At 39.1% G+C, this 15026-nt stretch overlaps 1 protein-coding gene across 4 annotated transcripts in view; it reads left to right on the plus strand.

The window, feature by feature from the left end:
- The window catches only part of LOC127001225 (uncharacterized), a 38852-nt gene extending 23843 nt beyond the window's left edge, over positions 1-15009 (plus strand). For 3 of the 4 annotated variants that reach the window (XM_050865512.1, XM_050865513.1, XM_050865514.1), the window contains exons 3-8: positions 100-196; positions 2579-2715; positions 3698-3916; positions 6737-6905; positions 8622-8774; positions 12965-15009. In XM_050865512.1, the coding sequence (XP_050721469.1) occupies positions 100-196; positions 2579-2715; positions 3698-3916; positions 6737-6905; positions 8622-8774; positions 12965-13205 (1016 nt within the window). In that variant the 3' untranslated portion in view covers positions 13206-15009. The remainder of the gene's footprint in view (positions 1-99; positions 197-2578; positions 2716-3697; positions 3917-6736; positions 6906-8621; positions 8775-12964) is intronic. The other variant, XM_050865515.1, reaches the window with a different exon arrangement.
- The last annotated feature ends 17 nt before the right edge of the window (positions 15010-15026 follow it).

Raw genomic sequence — 15026 nt, forward strand, 5'->3', positions numbered from 1 at the left:
AGGAGGAAAGTGTGAGTTAAAAATAATGATATCCGAGTGCAATTTTTTATTTATTTATTTATTTATTTATATACATCTCAAAACATCGGGTGTCTTCAGGTTTGCCGCCCATCCAGCCCAGGGAGAGGACAGCTATGCATGTTGAACCCCAAGTGGATGTGATGCCGGCCAAGGAGAACCCGCCCTATAATTTTAAGTAAGTGTATGTGTGCTTTTTCATTATTTTTATTTATTTTTTATTTTTACAGCAGAGGAAACATCTCAAGGGCAAAAAACAGCATACACACAAATAAACAAAAATCCTGCTGGCACTGCTCCTGGAAAGAAAATATGACAGTGGCCAAAAGGAGAGGTCAGTTTTAGATGGAGAGGGGCCTTCATGATGAATAAGGTGGTGCCTTTGCCATGTATTATGTGCATCATGCCAATTCTTAGATAAGTAATAGTGGAGCTGAGTGGAGGTTCGGTTTTTAGATAGGAGGTACTCACCATGCTTCCTTTAACCCGGTAGCAGCGATGGGCCAAATTTGTGGCTATACCGTGTAGCAGCGACGGGCCAAATTTGTGCCTTGATATAAACCACCAAAAATAGAGGATACATAATCTGATCACAAATGCTTTGATATATATTATGAAATGGGTTGTGTGAGTGATGATTTTTTCTCATTTTTCTCGCTTAGAGGGACCATTAAGAAACATGATCCCCACTGCTACCAGGTTAACTAGAAAATGCCCTCAAAAGAGTTCAAGGCTTGGTATAGATAAAAAGTTAGCATGTTAGAAAAGTTTATTATCATAATCATAACTATTTTCCAGATCCAGAAAAGCTGTAAAATCAGACAGAAAGAAAGATTGCACACAAAGATGGACAAAAATGTTCTCTATTGTTTTTTTATTTTTTTATTTTTACTTAATGCCCACGTACCAGACATAAATTGCAACACTAACTGTATCATGGCGTTGCAGAGACTGAGTAACATTGTGTCGTAGATCAAAGACCTGTGAGTTAACTGGTTGCTTACATGTTAAAGTGAGACATAGCCCTGCATCATATGGCTTGAGGGCTTTCCCACCTAATCCTCTCATATGTTGAATCTTTTTCATAATGAACAAATTTGTTTTCCATTTTCAATGATCATATATATGGGATGTCATAAGTTTGTTTAAGGCTATACACTTGTTATCTTTGTACGATAGGCGTAGTGCCAGAATTCCACTTTTCCATACCTCCACACGACCTCTGTGTGTCACGAAACACACGAGAAATTAATCCAGACCTGGAAAGGGAGGAACAGATGTTACCAGCACCATGGATTGAACCTGCAACCAGCCAGATGGGAAGCCACTCCCTACCAATCTGGCTGAAGAGGTGCCCCACTTGCTGAGAGGGTTTTGGGGGGCTTTCTGCATCAGGCAGGTCACTACATGGGTATTTGAGTTTTAGCTCACCCATGATTAGTGTTTCAAGACATATAAGAGGACACTAAAATGTTCCTTTATTACAATTTAGGGCCAACATTCTTGAGTTTAGTGTCAGACACACTCAGGGCCACCATTCACATTGGTAGGCATTGGCCATGTTTGTAACATTAGACCACCTCTGTGTAAAGCAATCAAGAAAATACCATACAACTCCTTTGATTCGACAGTCGACACTCTTTGAATCAGAATTAGAAATCGGGTGGCTCAGAAAAATTATAGATACAAAGATGATTTTTGAACCTTAGGCAACTGCTGGATAAAAGTGGAAAAATTATTCTTAAGTTGGCAATGTGTCACCCACTAGAGATCCAAAGACCCACGACTCAGAGCTAAGTCACAAGAGTTACTGGACAGATGTACTTGACTCAGTCACTGGGAGGAAGGTAATGTTGCCAGGGTGAGGAAACTAGGGCTCATCTCACCTTTCATTTTTGTAAGGCAAAGTGAAACAAACACAGATGTATCACTTGACCCAACACAAACTAACGGGGGGCATACACCCTGGGGCACGTTGCTTCACTCACTTGCCTTATTCACCCTTGATGGTCCCCCTAAGCAAGCCCCCATGCAGCTACCCTGTCCATCCCTGACCCCTCCCAGCAGGATCAGCGGACTTGCTCCAGCCATGTGTTATGTTGGCATCCCCTTGATCCCCTCCACTCAGGGTTGTCTTGTACAGAACAATCCTATGAGCACCCTATGAGCCATCACTATTCTCATCCAAACTAACATGAGGGGCTTCGTGGTGCAGTGGTTAGCACACTCGGCTCACAACTGAGAGAGCCCGGGTTCGATTCCTGGGCGGAGTGGAAAAAATTGGGTGGCTTTTCCGATACCCTACGACCCTGTCCACCCAGCAGTGAATGGGTACCAGGTATTAATCGGGGGTTGGGTTCCATCTCCTGGGATCTGTTCCCTTCTCCTATAATTCCTTCCCCTCCTGTCTCTCCGGCATATGACCACAGATGTTGCGCCGACTAAACAAAACTTTCCAACTTTCCAAACTAACATGCTCAGCTGATGACAAATTACTCTAATCCTTGATAAATTTAATGATACCCAAAATAAAACTATTTTTTTATTTTTCTACCATCAGGGCAGAAGTCAGGAGCCCCACGCATGCTTCTGGACCTTTGCCAAAACCAGGGAAGCAGAAGAAAGGGAAAATGTACGACCCTCCACCAGCATCGCAGAAACATGTTACTTTTGTTGGGAGTCAAGGTGCTGAACAGGGTATGGCCTTGACCTTCTTGCTTTTTGTATTGTAGTGCCACTCATTAAACCCTTATTCTCAATCATTATGGAGCTCACACACCCGCATTTAACCCGGTAGCAGCGACGAGCCAAATTTGTGGTTTTACTGTGTAGCAGCGACAGGCCAAATTTGTGGCTTTATCGTGTAGCAGCGACGGGCCAAATTTGTGGCTTTACCGTATTGCAGTGACGGGCCAAATTTGTGGCTTTACCGTGTAGCAGCGATGGGCCAAATTTGTGGCTTTACCGTGTAGCAGCGATGGGCCAAATTTGTGGCTTTACTGTGTAGCAGCGACGGGCCAAATTTGTGCCATGATTTAAACCCCCCAAAATAGATGATACATAAACTGATCACAAATGCTATATGTATTATGAAATGGTTTGTGTGAGTGATGATTTTTTCTCGTTTTTCTCGCTTAGAGGGACCATTAAGAAACATGATCCCCACTGCTACCGGGTTAAAAGGGCTTTTGTAGAGGTTGTGTTAGTATTTCCGTGGGTAGTTTTTTGGGCCAAGTGATAGTTTGACAAGGCTTCTGCATCATGATTGTGAAAAATATGCATCAGAATCCGAGTGATCTTCTTTCTTGCCATTGAAAATATTTGTTGTTACTTCTGAAAGCATCTGAGAATACAGGCCTAAGCCTCTGGGTGTTTGCTATTAGAATAGTGAAGAACAGTGATGGTATAGTACAAGTTTTTGACAGCCATTGCCTTCTGCATTTAGCCTCGGCCAAGTTAACTGTCTTCTCAGCGTTGTGAAAAACTTTAGCCAGATACATATAAAATACCATGTTTTATTTAAACTCAACATCCTCTTCTTGTCATCTTGAATGGTGAGCATAAAAAATGATATTGAATTAGCCTTTCTCTGTTAACTGTATCGATCGCCTAAGACTGTAACTATCATGAATGTTTTGGTTCTTTCCAGTAAAATCATTTTCATTTATGTTTGTGACAGGGGTGAGATTCAATGGAGGGGGCCCTGACAGTGACTCAGAGGACCCCCTCTACTCCACCGTGAAGCCAAAACACAGAGCTGAAGGTAACGGCCAACATCCAGTATCAGCTGAACCAGACAAACGTGAAGTGTTCGGTAAACCAAAGAAAACAGCAAGAAATACTCCTCCACATCCCTCACAGAAACCATTTGAAGGCATCGACAATCATGGCTTTGTGGGTAAGTGAGGCGCCTCATTCCACTCCTACTTGGATGGTGATGAAAATTCAGTTATCTTGTACCTGTAAACTATAAGATTTATTTTTATCTCTTACAAGTTTTGCTGGTGTTGTCCAAACACTTACAAAGGATGACTTCATGATAGATATTTTGCTCTGGTCCGCAGTGTTTGGATGGTTGAGCTCTTGTTCTCGGGCAGACTCGGGAAAGTTTAGGTAAATGTGTCAAACCTGTCATCCCCGCTGCTTGGAGCCCTGAGTGTGGTGCCTTTGGTGTGGTAGTGTTGTACTTGCATTACGAGCCGTCCAGGGTTTGTAGTTGTTTGCTTGACCAAGCTTTCTTTATTTCATCCTGATTATGCTCCCTTATGTAGGCTTTGAAATTATGATTTATTGTAGAATTTCCTTCTTTCATATTATTACCATGGCATTGATGCTCCTCTAAAATTACTGGCATGCTTTTTATCAAATAAAACAATGCCATCAGCATGTCCTGACATGATCCAATAAACCCCACTACAACTGGGCATTACCAAGGTGTGTGTCTGGGTGTTGTTAGTCAACTCGGCCTGCATCAGTTTGAACTTAAATAGGTAGGGTAATGAAACTGGTAAATACAGATAACTATATTTTTATTTCAAGCAAGATATTCTGCCACAGTTTCAGTTTCGCTGTCTGGACCAGCAGGCCAATCTCTTCGCCCTCTTTCCGACTCTCACCTTTTTCTCATACAACTTAAAATTGCAAAAAGAAAGAGTATATATTAGACAAATTCCCAATACAGTAAAGCTTTTTTATGTATTGGCATGATGTGTATAGCTAATACATACAATATAATGTATTTACATATACTTACAGAGTAAACTGGCAATCCACAGATTATGTTTCATATGATGTGGGAAAGGTGTAGAAAACTACATGTGTATCTTGGTGACAGTCATTGGAGAAACTCCTGAATTCCCTCAAGTAGTTTGTTTACTACAGTTCTGTCTCCAAGTTTGCGATAAATAGGTCTACGTTGTGGGTCGCATACATTTAAATCACAAACTTTGAACCATTATTCTTATGGGGAAAATTGAAAACCGTCGACATCTTGTGCTTGCCAAGAGCATGTGTGCACAGCTGGGCGGCTGATGATTGATGAGTGATGGTGATGATGAGTGTGTGTGTGTGTGTGTTTGTGTGTGCGTGGCTGTGTTTATTATGGGTTTGGGCTCCTCAATTTGCCAATTCTTATTTTCCACATGTTGCACGGGACCCCTTTCTTTTCTTCCATCTCTTCTTTTTGGAAAAAAAGAGATGGAAGAAAAGAAAGAAGTCCCACATAACATGTGGAAAATAAGAATTAGCAAATTGAGGAGCCTGGGCCCACAATAAACACAGCCACACACACACACACACACACACACACACACACACACACGGGCCCCAATGAAAATACCGTTTGGGTGGCGCCGATGCAAAGGCCAGGCCGCCGACACTCATCATCACCATCACCATCATCAGCCACCCGTCAGCTGCTCAAGCCCAGCGCGCGGTCGGGGCTGTCTGCACACATGCGTCTGGCTGCCTGGATCCCACTCACAATGCTTCCCACAGCCAATGGAAAGGCCCAGGGGGTGGGTAAGAGCAAGAATGGGAGTCAAGGACCACAACAAGGTGTGAAAAAAACAGGTTTTAGCAGCCTTTTCCTTTTCCTTTCGCGTCATGTTGCAATTTCAGTTTTCAATAAAAATCAAATTTTTTGGGTCTCTATCGCAAACTCGGTGAATCGCAAACTTGAAACTCGCAATCCTGGAGACAGTACTGTATTTCTAACTTTTCAAACATTGCATTACTATTCGTGGTTTCATAATTCCTTCAATGTGCATCAACGCAGCAGAGTGTTTGAAGCTCTAACATGGCTTTGTTGTGAGGATTCCTTACCTGTCAGTGTCTTGATAACAGTGAGGTGAATGTGAAATACAGCCCCTGTCATGGGCAGCCTTTCCTCCTTTTGTGGTGTTATGCAGACTCATGTAAAGGTTCATCCTGTGTCCCACCATACAGGCCTTAAGACTTAAGTATTGGGAATGTTCCATACATAGTGTATAAGTTCACCTGGTTTGCCAGGATAACATACCAGTCATTCTCATCACCAGACACAGGCAATTTCAGTAGTGGTAAACTAATTATAAGCAAAGGAGGAAAGAGGATCAGGAAATAAAAAGTAGGTTCCAATTGGTTCAGAATATATTGAATCCTGGATTTTCGAGGATTACATGTTTTACTGTCTTCACCCCAAATAGCTTAAGGTAAACCACTCCCAAAACTTGACCTTAAAGAGTTAAATTGTTTTTAATATAAACATAGGTATGTATCTTGCATCATGTTTTAGGTGCTTCTTGGGGTTGGCTTCCTCACCCTGGCTGTGTAGGAGGTGGGAAGTATTGTAGTTAGCAGCAGTAATGGAAAAGTAAACCTTAAATGATCTAGTGGACACAATTCATCATCTACTGAATATATATATATATATATATATACATATATATATATATATATATATATATATATATATATATATATATATATATATATATATATATATATATATATATATATATATATATATATATATATATATATATATATATATATATATATATATATATATATATATATATATATATATATATATATATATATATATATATATATATATATATCTATATATATACATATATATATATATATATATATATATATATATATATATATATATATATATATATATATATATATATATATATATATTCCTTAAATCTTTTTCTCTGCATTTCAGAAGAGGATGTTTCGGGTAGCCTTGGTGGTCCTTGTGCCGGGTCTCCTCAAGTCACACTCAAGACACCGTTGCCAACTTTCTCAGAAAGTTACTTTGATCACATAAATGCATCGAAGAGTCATGATTCTCAGATAGTGATGAAAAATAACATAGCAACAACCAAAGAATGGTAAGATACAAACCTGAAAATGCAGTAAACCCTCTATTTAAGAGCTACAGTAATACCTCAGTTTATGAGTGCCTTACTTTATGAGCGTTTTCATTTACAAGCCAAAAAAAAAATCACTAAAAATACCTTGGTTTATGAGTGGTGACTTGGTGTATGAGCATCCTATTTGTTCAAGTTGAAGATGTGAATGTGGTTTCCCTTTGTTTGCCCCAAGACGAGAGCACTAAAGCCGCGGCCACGCAGGGAGCAAGAAAGCGAGCAAGAGCGAGAACTTTTAGTACATTATAATCAATGGAGGTGGCCACGCTGACAGCGAGCAGGTAATGGCGAGAAACTGAGAAGAGTTGACGATTAACTTTTCTCGTGCGAGATCGCTCGGTCAAAAGGAGTGACATCACAGACATGCTTCTCTTTTATTTGCCGTAACTCACCTCATACATTAAATAGGGCATTTTGGTTAACACCATTAAATGCAGCAGTGATTGCAGAACTTGAATATGTTTGTAAAAACCTAATAAAACAAAAATAAATAATTAGTGATGAGTTGAAGTTAAATAATCACTCCGTAATGTTTATAATACATTTTACATATAACTACCATTTGCAGCGGCTATGAAATGAGTACTTAAATAAACAATTTTATCTCATAGAGAAAAGCCTCCTGAACACGATGGTGTATACAGATTTTTCTTAAAACGCAGAATCAGTGAAGCATATAACTTTATAATAACATTTCATCTCATCCCTTGTGTGCGCAAACGGGGGCGGGGGCGAGGGATGATGTTGCTAGGCCATTATAGTGTTGCCAGGGTACGTACTGCTTCTTTAGGGCAGGAACATGCTCCGATTCTCTCACATGTTTGCCAATACTTGAGTAGCTTTTTAAACCCCATGTATTATCTTCAAGTTGTCAGTTTTTCTGTTAATTCATTACTGACTTGACACCCTCTTCTTTGTTTATCATGTAAAATATGCATAGGCCCTACAGCTTTGGTATTAAGCACTGACATTTTCTTGAGCCATGAGAACACTTGTATTCTCTTGTAAAAGCGATTTCAGCAAGTATGTGGGTCGCGTTGCCATGGTAACTCTTGTCTCGCCTTGCTTTTCGTGTGGCCATAGAAACTCGCCTTGCCGCTCTCGCTCGCTTTCTCGCTCCCTGTGTGGCCGTGACCTAAGAGTGGAAAACAATGGGTATGGCATCTCAATCCGTGTTGTACACTCGTAGAGATAGCACTCGTGCGCTTTTGTCCGCTTAAGTTTGTGGGATCTTTGTGTTTTCAGCACTACAGTGTACATTCATTTTGGTTTGCAAGCAAAATTTCCAAACAAATTTAGCTCGTAAACCAAGGTATGACTGTAATTAGTTATATCCAAAGGTATAAATAGTTACAAGGTACTGTATCTAACAAGAGCAAAATATGTTGTTCACAGTAGACAATGTTCTGTCAAACAAAAATATAGATATACATTAATAAATATTGTTTGGTTCCATAGGTTCATATAGGCCAGTAAGTCTGAAGCAGAGGGTTACTTAAGTTACTTAAATCCTGCCTTCATTTTAGTACTGGGAAAACATTATTTCAACACCCAAAGAAGCAAATTTGTAATACCATACGATACTTGTTCTTAGCCTGTTATTATGCTGCGTGTAGACAAAAGGTTGATATGTCTTTAGCTTACAGTTACTAATGATCATGTGTTCCCCCTCCACAGCCCTCCACCCCTGATAATGTCGTCAGGGGAAGCGTTACTGGAGTCTGCATGGAAGAGACCAGTGGATGTTGCTAATAGGGCACTTGGGGAAGTCTTTGCCCTCATTACCCTTCCCTTCACCTGCCTTACCCTGTTTCTGCACCATCTGATAAGGTAAATTTGTTAATTACAGATTCAGTGAAAAAGTAAGTTATGTAGTGCCACGGCGACTAAGCCTCCCATAACTCCCTCTGCCAGGGGGGTACCTCTTTGGCCGACTGGTTAAGGAGTGGCTCCCCCGTCTCGCTGGTCACGGGTTCGATCCCTGGCGCCGGCAAACCTTTTCTTGTCTGGATTAATTTCTCGTGTTTCATTACGCGCAGTGGTTGTGTGGGAGTGGAGTAAAGAGAAAATTCTGGCATATCAGTTATGCATATTACACTGGTCTGGGTCCATTTGCTCCAAAGCCAAAGGTTTCCTCACACCGGCTAATGGCCCCAGACAGCTGAATGGCAAGGCTCAAACGTGAACAGTTGCTTTGGAAGGCTTTGGATTTAAAGGGTGGTCAGCACCAGCCTGTGGCTACTTTATTTAAGCAAACGGAGGCTTCTGAGATGTATTAAGCATTCTTTTGGTAACTGCTTTCCAAATTACTTTTAAGGTGCCATAAGCCTTCTGAGATATGAAACTTGCCATAAAAAATCTGATATAACAGAAGTCTCTTGGTGAGGGATGGCATCCACAGGCATTGAGGATGCAAGATTTTTTCATTTTATTTTCATTTTTTGACATGCTGCCTTGGGTTACAAAGGGTGGGAAAGTTTCCAGAAAAACAAACTTTCCAAGGAAAGTTTTCAGGGCCCAGGAAATTTGGGAATTTTTGGGAATTTTCAAAATTTTCAAATGTGTATTTGTACTAATAAACAAACCAATTTTGGTTAATATAACTTTTAATTAAAAAGTTTTAAGCAATAAAAAATGTATTTCAAATAGGTTATGTTAAGTTTAAGGAACTTTCAATCACATGGTATCCAGACACCTATAGAATAAATTAATAAAGAAAGCCTTCACTGTGTTGTATAGAAAGTCATTTAGTAAGGAAGAATAGGTGATTTTTCTGAATCAAGATGTATGGTAACTTTTTGTGGTCTTGTTAGGATGGGTTAAGTTTAGGGCATCTTCAAACATAGAGGCAACAGCCTATGGCATAAAATAACAAAGAATGACCTCACTCAATCAGTAAGGAAGCACAAATGATTTTTCTGAGTCAAGATGTATGGTAACTTTTTGTGATTTTGTTTGGTTAGGTTAATTTTGGGGTATCTTCAAACACATGACAGCCAGCAACTAATGGTATAAATCAACAAAGAATAACCTCACTTTGTTGTATAGAAAGTCTCATTAGTAAGTAAGCATATATAAATTTTCTGAGTCAAGACCTAAAGTGACTGTTTGGGGTTTTGTTAGGTTAAGTTAGGTTAAGTTAAGGAAATCTTCAGATACATGTTAGCCAGCAACTTATAGTATAAATCAACAAAGAGTGACCTCACTCTGTTGTACAAAAGAGTCTCATTAGTAAGGAAGCATATATGAACTTTCTGAGTCAAGACCTATAGTAACTGTTTGGGGTTTTGTTTGGTTAGTTTAGGTTAAGTTTAGGGTATTTTTGAACACATGATAGCCAGCAACTTATGGTGTAAATTAACAAAGCATGGCCTCACATTGTATAGTGTTTGGGGTTTTGTTAGGTTAGACATGGTATATCAACAAAGAATTATCTTATAGAAAGTCTCATTATCAAGCCGGGTTTTGGGTTTTATGGTATCTTCAAACACATGATAGCCAGCACCTTATGGTATAAATCAACAAAGAATGACCTCACTTTGTTGTATAGAAAGTCTCATTAGTAAGGAAGCATGTATGAATTTTCTGAGTCAAGACCTTTAGTAAATGGGTAGGCGGTGGCTGAGTGGTTAGCGTGCATCATGCTAGAATCACTACCACCTGGGATTTTCAGTCAAGACTACCCACCTGCTGTCCTCCACCCATCAACCCGGGACAGCATGACTTGTTCCACTAAAATTGCCCTGACCACCAGGCCTGAAGAAAGATAAGAAAATAAAAAATAAAAAGTAACTGTAATGTTAGGTTAGGTTAAGTTTAGGGTATTTTCAAACACATGATAGTCAGCACCTTATGGTATAAATCAACAAAGAATGATCTCACTTAGTTGTCTTGAAAGTCTCATTAGTAAGGAAGCTTATATGAATTTTCAGAATCAAGACCTACAGTATAGTAACTGTTTGGGGTGTTGTTAGATTAGGTTAGGTTAAGATCTAACTTTACGGTATCATCAAACACTTGATAGGCAGCACCTTATGGTATAAATTAACAAAGAATGACCTTACTTTGTTGTATAGAAAGTCCTAGTGAGGAAGCATACTTATATGAATTTTCTGAGTCAAGACCTATAGTAACTGTTTGGGGTTTTGTTAGGTTAGGTAAGTTTAGGGTGTCTTCAAATACATGATAGCCAGCACCTTATGGTTGAATCAATAAAGAGTGACCTCACTTTGCTGTATAGAAAGTCTCATTAGTAAGGAAGCATATATGAGTTTTCTGAGTCAAAACCTATAGTAACTATTGAGTTTTGTTAGGTTAAGTTTAGGATATCTTCAAACACATGATAGCCAGCACCTTATGGTATAAATCAACAAAGAATGACCTCACTTTGTTGTATAGAAAATCTCATTATTAAGGAAGCTTATATGAATTTTCTGAGTCAAGACTTATATTAACTGTTTAGGGTTGTGTTAGGTTAGGTTAAGTTTAGGATATCTTCCAGCACATGATTGCCAGCACCTTATGGTATAAATCAACAAAGAATGACCTCACTTTGTTGTTTAGAAAATCTCATTATTAAGGAAGCTTGTATGAATTTTCTGAGTCAAGACTTATAGTAACTGTTTGGGGTTGTGTTAGGTTAGGTTAAGTTTAGGGTATCTTCAAGCACATGATTGCCAGCACCTTATGGTATAAATTAACAAAGAATGACCTCACTTTGTTGTATAGAAAGTTATATATGAATTTTCTGAGTCAAGATGTTTAGTAACTGTTAGGAGTTTTGTTAGGTTAGGTTAACCAGAGGGCGGCATGAGCCACTATAGGCGTCACTTAAACAATCCTGCCTACGCCACCACTGGGCTCAGGGACATTCACTAACAGCTTCCTAAAAGTGAAGTCTAAAGACTCAACAAGAGCCTCAGCTTAAAAAAAAAAAAAAGCCCAAAGGCACCATAGACAAACTTGTAAATTTTTCTCAATTCTCAAAGTTCTTAAAAATTCCCATGGAAAGTATCCTATTTCAAAATTCCCGGGAATTTTACAACCCTATCGCTGTTCATAACACTGTAGGCTTTTCTGAGGGGTCTCTTGGGCAACCCCAGGCCATTAGTGCACAGGCAAATTTTATTTATAGTGGCTGCTGTGATGTATGACTCTTGCCTGGCCCATGCTGTCCCCCGGTGCTCCTCTTGAGCGAAGTCGCTGAAGTTAGGGTTGATTTAAGATCTGGGCAGCATGTGGGTAATATTCCGCCACTCAGTGGTTTGAAAAATCAGCGTGTTAGGACTCGAACCTATATATGACTTTTTTACTCAGATTTATATCTATTTAAACCACAATTTAATTCAAAACAATTCAGATTTAATTATCTTGCCTCCCTTGAGGTTTGCTGCACTCTATGGGGTAAGGAACAGAACCAATCACGGTCAGAAGCTACACTTGCATTTTGACATTGTTTATTGAGCTCCAATGGGTTGTGCTGCTCATTCACTCCTCCGAGTCACCTGCTGCTCTGTAGCAAACGAGAATGGGACTGTTTTCTGTATGTAACGAGATGTTGCCAGTTACCACTTACTGGAAGGTTAGGGTGAGTGTTGCGCAGTGTTCTCCATCAGCCCTGGGGACTATTACCACAGTGTGTTACCCAGTGTTCAGGACAGCATGAGTTTGGGATTTATTGTTCAGTGGGCGCCTTGTGTGCTGGAAACATGGTGAGGAGTTTACAGCATTGTGGCATTGAGGCCTAAACACTGGAAGCGGCCAATGCTTGGTGCTTTATATAGTGCTGACAGGGGAAGGTTTGCAGTAAATGATTTTTTAAGATGTTTTGGTGAAGCCCACATGCAATGTTAATTTGAATAATCACATATTTGTGTATGAAAAAATAGGTAAAATAATAATGGGAAGGAAGTATCACTGTTTCATGGGTGTTTATCTAAAAAAAACAAGATATCAAAGATTAGGACTGAAATGAAAGAAATGTGCTTTTTCATCTCGGACGTCATGTCATTTCTTTACAGATTCATTCTTCAAGGTGTGGTGAGGCCCCTTGTAGTTGACTCCCTGAGGCTGGTGCTTGAGTACATTGTCCAGCCCTTCACAAGTGGGGTGCTGAAGCCTCTCTTGGTCACTGTACACGTTGCCTCCGTGGGCTTGAGTGACACCGTGCTGGTGTGTGTGCGTCCCCTCATTGCTCTCCTGCAGTCAGTAAGGCTGGTGGAGGTTCATTATACAAGTAGGTACTCAGTAGAGGAGGTCTGATATAGTATGAATTCTTTTACATGATAATTTTGCCTTGAAAGATTATTTTAGAAAATTCATTTGCTACTTCATTGGTACAAACTGAAGCCTTTGAATTGAGGCATATACGTACTTTGTTTCCAAAAAAAATATTTAAAGTATGTTGTGCATATACTTGAATGCTGTAAGGAGGAATTATAATTTTGAAGTTTTCTGTTTAATAGGATAGCTTTTCTGAGGAAAAAAACAAACAATGAGGGCACAAACAGTGGAGACAAAGTAGATAGTAATAAAAAAGAAAATCTCGCATTTTTTACTCTGGTAATGAATAATCTGCCGTCCAACATATGTACTTCGTACTTATTAATGTAGGCATTTATCATAAGGTGATCATGGTGTGCCATGACATGATGACAGTGATACTAGTCAGCATATCTTCTCCATCATTGGCTTTCCAACTATGTATTTGCATTTATATATGACTGGCCCGGGAGGGACTGTGGCAGTTGGGTCATGTATCTCGAAGGGAAGTTGAAGAATGCTGGCAAGTGAGTGTAGCACTGTGGGCCTGGAGAAAGAGGAGAGTCGACTGGAAGGCCTTGTAGAAGGTATGGTATGTATATGTAATGGAATTAAGGATGTTATATTGATTAACATTTTGTAGGTTTCAAACATGTTAGCATGAAAAAGGGAAGTGGGCAGTAGAATTTATAGGTTTCACAGACCTGTATGTGTGGCTGTGTGTGTGTGTGTGTGTGTGTGTGTGTGTGTGTATTTCAGAAAGGGATCTTTTTTTATTATTATTATTATTATTATTATTATTATTATTATTATTATTATTATTATTATTATTATTATTATTATTATTATTATTATTATCAGTAATTTGCTCTTGTTCAGTTGAATGTTGATGTAAAGGTCGATATCATGACCATAATAGTCAAGCCTTGATCTAGTCAGTCTTAATTGATTCTAGTCATTCTCACTTCCCTGCTTGCCCGTCGTCAGTTAACCCGGTAGCAGCGACGGGCCAAATTTGTGGCTTTACCGTGTAGCAGCGACGGGCCAAATTTGTGCCATGATATAAACCCCCCAAAATAGATGATACATAATCTGATCACAAATGTTTTGATATATATTATAAAATGGTTTGTTTGAGGGGTGATTTTTTCTCATTTTTCTCGCTTAGAGGGACCATTAAGAAACATGATCCCCGCTGCTACCGGGTTAAGCAGGAAGAAGGGGGATCTTATGTAGGTGAATTATCACTTACAAACCACTCTCATTATCAAAATACTAAATGTCCTATTGGTATTTTGCTGGTATAGAATTAGTTTAATATTCATTTTGTCAAGTATTAATGAATTCTTTGGAAGATTTGGGGCTTTAGAGAAACAAGTCATGTGATTATTATTATTATTGTTATTATTACTGTGTCAGGTGAAGGGGTCCAACCACAGGTAAATTTGATACAACACTACCACTTGTTTGTAGTGAAGGTCTTTATAGGGGTTTTGTGCACCTTATTAACTCTTACGGTATTAGTAATAATATGCAACACAACTGTTAGTGTACCTGTAGTCATTAACATATACTTAATTTTTTTACATCATATAAATTCATGTAGATCTGGGTGTAAACTTTGTACAACTAAAGCTTAAGATGGTGGAGAATGTTCTTTTAAGTAATATGAGGTTTGTGGCTGAAGTAATGTAACTTTTGTATAAGTCTATTACTCTTTCCAGGAGCCTGTCATTCCAGTCTAGTCTTGCAACCATAAGTGCATTTTATTTGTACCAATCACCAAAATAAAGAAAAAGTTGGCTCTGGGCTTTCATTTGT

Source organism: Eriocheir sinensis, chromosome 20 (assembly GCF_024679095.1).
Source record: "Eriocheir sinensis breed Jianghai 21 chromosome 20, ASM2467909v1, whole genome shotgun sequence".
NCBI classification, from domain to species: Eukaryota; Metazoa; Arthropoda; class Malacostraca; order Decapoda; family Varunidae; genus Eriocheir; species Eriocheir sinensis.